General features: G+C 50.4%; 1 protein-coding gene across 5 annotated transcripts in view; it reads left to right on the top strand.

The window, feature by feature from the left end:
* The first annotated feature begins 541 nt into the window (after positions 1-541).
* Hs6st2 (heparan sulfate 6-O-sulfotransferase 2) overlaps positions 542-6,000 on the top strand; it is a 279,684-nt gene continuing 274,225 nt past the window's right edge. For 2 of the 5 annotated variants that reach the window (XM_052171409.1, XM_052171408.1), the window contains exons 1-2: positions 542-1,007; positions 1,804-2,322. In XM_052171409.1, the coding sequence (XP_052027369.1) occupies positions 580-1,007; positions 1,804-2,322 (947 nt within the window). In that variant the 5' untranslated portion in view covers positions 542-579. Of the gene's footprint in view, positions 1,008-1,229; positions 1,306-1,634; positions 1,686-1,803; positions 2,323-6,000 lie in introns of those variants that run through there. The other 3 variants (XM_052171410.1, XM_052171411.1, XM_052171412.1) reach the window with 3 other exon arrangements.

Raw genomic sequence — 6,000 nt, 5'->3', positions numbered from 1 at the left:
GTTTCTGATAATAAATCCTGGGTCTCTGCTGTGTGACCTTGGCTGCATATCTAATTCTCTCTGGGCTTCAGTTTCTCTATATGCCACAACACCTTGAGCAAGATGGTCTAACTCGGATGTGGTGTGTAGTTAGACATCCATTCATTCAATAAACGATAGTGAGCGAAATCTTTCTGAGGGCGGTGGGCTTGGTGCATGAGATTCACAAGGGGAGAGGGATTAGAGCGTGAGTGCTTTGAAATTGCTCAAAAAAAAATCCTCCATGTAAGGTTTTTTAGTCATGCTTTATTGCCATGCTGACTTACCTTTTCAGAAAATACCCCCCTCTTCCGTTGCAGAATGGAAATTGGCAAAGAGAGAGGGAAAAGGTCCAATTTGCGCCTTTGCTATTTTAAGGAGGCTGAAATTATGAGCCAAAGTGGAGTGATGCGCTCTCTGGAGTGACCTCCGTTCTCCAACACAGGAGAAAACGCAGGTCTCTTGCTGGTGAAGTGGCTGGGGCTCTTGGGCGTGAGGCATTATTATATAAATTCAAGCTCGCTCCTGATCCTTAGTACCCTGAGTTGCCTGAAGGGGGGAATGGCACTGCCTGCGTTTGCAGCCCGGGCGCTCGGACCGCCACTGCAACCAGAGCAAGGAGCGCCCGCCCGCACCACCTGTCCCCGCCGGCATTCCAGAGTAGAGGCCGAATTGGCAGCAAGCCGGCCCGGATCTGTCGCCGCCTCAGTCCGTACCGGCCCTCCTAGGGGTGTGTCTCTCGGATTCAACTCCCCGCCGCTCCAGGACAAGCCCCCAAAGGCATTTTCTTCCTTGGCGGGAGCCTTGCGCGCCCAGCTCTTCGCGCTGCTGCCTCGAGGCCGCCGCAGGCGGATGCACGACCTCAGGCGACGCTGGGACCTGGGCTCCCTCTGCCGGGCCCTGCTCACTCGGGGCCTGGCAGCCGTGGGCCACTCGCTCAAGCACGTGCTCAGTGCGATCTTCTCCAAGATTTTCGGTCCCTTGGCCAGGTACGTGGTGGGCGAAAGTGGGGCTTTTGCTCCGGGTCCAGGGTGAGCCCGGGCGGCGGGAGAAGGGAAGGCAAGTGGGAGCGGAGGGCAAGGCTTAAAGTTCCAGGGTGCCGGAGGTGGCCGGGCTGGGGGACCTGAGACCGGTTGAGCGCGCAACTGACCGCGGTGCGGCTCCTTCTCCACTGTTCCGCGGGAAAGGGCTGCGCCGCCTCTGCTTGCAAAGTCAGGCAGCCCGCGGGCTCCTTCCTTCTTCCCCAGGGGAACCCTTAAGCCGCAGCTCACTTCTAGGGGCCACCTGGTGAGCAGCGGGATACGCGCCAAGGGAGCCTTGGTTTAGGGTCAGCAGCTCGCACACAAGGAGGGAACTGGGGTCCGGGGCCCCAGAGAGTCCCGCGGGCCAACGGGATGGGGATGGGAGCTGGAGAGAGGAGAGCGGGAAGCACCCAGCGCCGGAGAGGGGTGGCGTAAGTTAGGGAGTAGAGAAACTGGGACCGGAGGGATCCCGCGGGGAACGAGACGCCACGGAGTGGATTGGGGTTTGTCCGGGGGAGGGGGCAACGACCAGCGGGATGGAGTCGGGGTGAGGGGGGGAGAGCGGCAGAAGCCACAGCGCTGAGCCTGCCGGGAAGGAAGGAAGCGGGGAAGGGCGCCGCTGCCGCCGCCTTGGTGGAGTACTCGGTACGGACGGGAGGGGAAAGGGGCGCAACGGTGGCGCCACGGGGAGGGGGCGGTGCGGGAGCGAGGCGAGCACGGGCCGAGCTGCGGGACTGACGTAACGAGCTTGGGTTTCCCCCAGCGTCGGGAACATGGATGAGAAATCTAACAAGCTGCTGCTGGCTTTGGTGATGCTCTTCCTATTTGCCGTGATCGTCCTCCAATATGTGTGCCCCGGCACAGAATGCCAGCTCCTCCGCCTGCAGGCGTTCAGCTCCCCGGTGCCGGATCCGTACCGCTCGGAGGATGAGAGTTCCGCCAGGTTTGTACCCCGCTACAATTTCAGCCGCAGCGATCTCCTGCGCAAGGTAGACTTCGACATCAAGGGCGATGACCTGATCGTGTTCCTGCACATCCAGAAGACTGGGGGCACCACTTTTGGCCGTCACCTGGTGCGCAACATCCAGCTGGAGCAGCCATGTGAGTGCCGCGTGGGGCAGAAGAAATGCACTTGCCACCGGCCTGGTAAGAGGGAGACCTGGCTCTTCTCCAGGTTCTCCACCGGCTGGAGCTGCGGGCTGCACGCCGACTGGACCGAGCTCACCAGCTGCGTGCCTGCAGTGGTGGATGGCAAGCGCGACGCCAGGCTGAGACCTTCCAGGTGAGTATCCGTGAGTCACTTAAGCGCAGTCCCCGACCTGGGCCTTGGCCAATCATGGGCAGGAAACGCTGTATCTGCACTTGCTGTGGACCCTGTGTACACCTTGATGCTCTGAGGCTTGAGTCCCTGCTGGGTAGACACACTAGAGCCTATCTTAGTTGCTCTGTCAAGAAGCATCTGGATTGCAGCCCAGGACAGCTGGTCTGCCCATCTGAGGGTTAGCCTGCTTGCTGGTTGAGTGTGGATAAAGCGGCCTGGCTGCCTAGAAAGTGCCCCAGCAGAAGCCAGGACTGGACACTACACTCTGAGCACTAGAAAGTCCTAAAGAATTGTACTCCACATCAGATTCTCTGGGTCCATCCTCCTTATCCTTATCCTCTCCTCTCCTCTACACCTGGTACCAAAGACTTGGGCTTCTTTTCCTTTCCTGCATTCCCTCCCGCCTTTTAGTTTCTGGCTTTCTCTAGTGGAAAATTCTCTGCCCATCTTGTCTGCTGTTGGTTACTCCTTTCTTCCTTTTACTGGTCTTTCTCTTTCTGTCTTCCTTTCCCCTTTCCACGTTTCTTCTCTCTTTCTCACCTTTTGCTTTCTTTTCCCCTGGCTTCTATCACCTCCCCACCCCCAGGCCCCTCTTTTCTCTGGAGAGCAGATGTCATTCTGCCACTGTTTGGGGGCACTCAGGGAGAGCTCCTGGATCTCATCTTGTGCCCCTTACTGTTTGTTGCCTACACTCTAAGTGTCCACCATGCTTTTCGTATATAAGGGGGCACCCTGCCTGCTCGGTGACCAGTTGGAAAGTTGCTCTGGACCCTGCATAGGGCTCAGGAGCTACAGGAGTGTTAGGAGTTTCTTCTAAGGCTCAGAAATCCTAGAGCCCCAGCACCCATGTCCAGCTTACGGTGTTGCTAACAGGGAATGAATGATATAGGGGAAAAAAAAAAACTGGTTTGTGAATAATCGGTAGCCAGTAAGGCATTTTCTTCCCCTTAGCTGCTATGGCCAGTTCCTGGAGGTCATGGGATGCTGTGAAACGAACAAAAGGAGCTGCTTTGGGGTGAAATCAATCCAGCCAGAGCTATTGTTTTGCAGAGCTCTTGAAAACAAATTTGATCTGGGGCAGGGAATCCATGAATGAGTTTAGTTGCAGGGAGTGAAATTGGGGTCTTCTGGTGAGCAATCATTTTAGTGTCTTGCTCTGTCCATTTTGGTGACTTCTTGGATTCTCAAGGGTTCTGCTGCTGCCCGCTGCTGCTTTTATTCATGGGGACCACTCCTGCCTTACACAGCCTATGCTCAGCCCATTTCCTGGCTAAAGCGATGTTTTACAGGTAAAGGATGAACTGTGGGTACAATTTCTGCTATCTAGCTGTAGCTGAGGGAGCCCCTGGTTTTCTGGTCACACCAGTTTTCTCAAAGGCCAGAGTCCTGGCTGAATCCTTTGAACTTTCATTTTCTTTCTACAGTAACAGAATCATTTTCCTATCACAAGAGATCCTTGGCCACAGGAAGGCTGAGACTCAGTTCACGGCAAGATTTGTGTTAAGTCATTGTCACAACAGCATTGTGGTGTTTAAGAAAGCCCCCTTCAGATCTGGCAGTACTGTAAATGATCTCTTATGCTAGCTAGCTTGTAGGTGTACTGAAGAATAGTGATCAAAAACAATGTTTAGGGCAAAAGTAGACTTCCACACCTACAACAGTGGGGGCAGTGGTGTGGGGATTAAAAGAGAAGTCTTAACTGCCATGGATGCCATAGCTGTGTCTAGCATTGTATATGACATGTGTGCCTATGTTCCTTTGAACATGTAGGTCAGGGTGTGATGTCTGTAAATTAATGTGGTTTGAATTATCTATTTAGTAGTCATTGTCCTTTGGCAAGTAACTTCAGATGTAATCTAGACAATAATCAGGACTCTTGGAGACCTCTTGGACTGTTCCCAGTGGAAGCAAAATTGTTTGTAATGCAATATAGTTTTCCTGGGCATTAAAAGGGTGATACCATAGTGCCATCTAGTCTAATCAAAGAAGAATCACGTTTGGTAAAATCAGTTGATTGTACGGTATTTATGAAAATGAAATAAAATTTCCTAGAGAAATACAATATCGCCTCAAGGGACCTTTATTATTTCACTCCTTTCTGCCTATCTCCAGATTTATTTAGTGATAGCCTAAGGAGCCAGACTTTTCCAGGCTATTGAGAGATCCCTGCTTGCAGGATGATGACTGCTGATAATATGTATGCATATGTATCATGTGTGGTTGTACATGGGAGATGAAAATTTAGTAGCCGAGGCAACTGCACAGTGATTCCTGGACATACTGGTCTCAGGACTACAGAATAAACCTCTAAGTCCCTAGTAGTGCAGCCTGTGTGGAGAGAACATCCTATTTTGTAATGAGTTTTCATATTGTATTGTCCGGGAGCATGTACTGTCTTTTGGAGAAAGGCAGACTGGACAAGAATATTCCCTTTTATCAGAAGACAATGGCATGCAAGGAGGCTAATTGACTTTTCCAAGGTCATTGAGGTCTTTAGTGACACAGCAAAAATCTGACTCCATTTCTGCCTGACTCCATATATATGTTGGTATGTTGACTGTACCTTGATGAATAGTTTTACCCAAACACAATGAGGTATTTCTTACTAGTGATGGTAAATGATAGCAGAAATTGTTATTGCCTTCATTATTATACTTGTAGCTTTAGAGGAATGGCTGGGCCACCATTGCCACCCTCATCCAAGAAGAATGGATTTCTGTAGGAAGGAAGCTTTATTCTCAGCATGAGTAGGTCTTGGGGCCGATTGCTAATGAGGCTTCTTTTTATGTTGTAAATCTCTGTAAAGCTAAACAGGATGAGACTAGATTGGAGATGTGATTGGTGAGTACCGGAAGTAGCCACCTTCTGAGGGTGAGTCTTTAACCTACATTAGGGTTAGCAAGAGGCCCCTAAATCCTTCCATCAGGGTAACACCTGAAATGGTTTCATGCTTCTGGGGAAGGTAGGGTGCTTGGGTGAATTGTTCAATAGAAATGACTAATCATTCTCTGGCTAGAGGAAATGACTGAGGGAAGAGAGGGAGCTAGATACTGAGCTAGATAAGAAATGCTCGAGCTGTTTATTAGACTAATATTTTCTAAAGAAAAAAATTAGAAGTTCCCTTTCATCCATCTGTTTGCCAGTATGTTGCCTGAGGTCAGAAAGGAGTTCTGCTCATTTGAAAATTTCTAAGACCACTTAAAAAAAATGTATCAAAACACTGCTGCACACCGGCTGTTCAATTTCCCCAACTCTACAGGCTTTTCCAGACCCAAACTTCCCACATTTATAGCCAACTCTAGTGTGTCACTTGGTCTGTGGGAGGAATTAAAGCTCCCAAGGCACACAAACCCTGTTCTTCTCTTGGTAGGCTGCTGGCTGGTGCCCATGGGATAGCTCTGAGCTCAAGCCATATGGCTGTACAAGTCTCAGAATTTGCATATCTGCTGCATTCTAGATTTTAACATCTCTACAATTTTAGAGATGTAGCCACACAGAAGGATAACATTAAAATCTTCTAGCATATTGTTGATAGGAAAGGACTAAAAGGTTTCTGTTTAGATGTAGAAATGCTTTCTGTTTTGAAGATCAGCCATTTGTTTATAAATATGATAAAAAGCTTTCTATTTCTCTTGAAAT

This window comes from Apodemus sylvaticus, chromosome X (assembly GCF_947179515.1).
Source record: "Apodemus sylvaticus chromosome X, mApoSyl1.1, whole genome shotgun sequence".
NCBI lineage: Eukaryota > Metazoa > Chordata > Mammalia > Rodentia > Muridae > Apodemus > Apodemus sylvaticus.
This window is presented reverse-complemented; position numbering and strand designations above follow the sequence as displayed.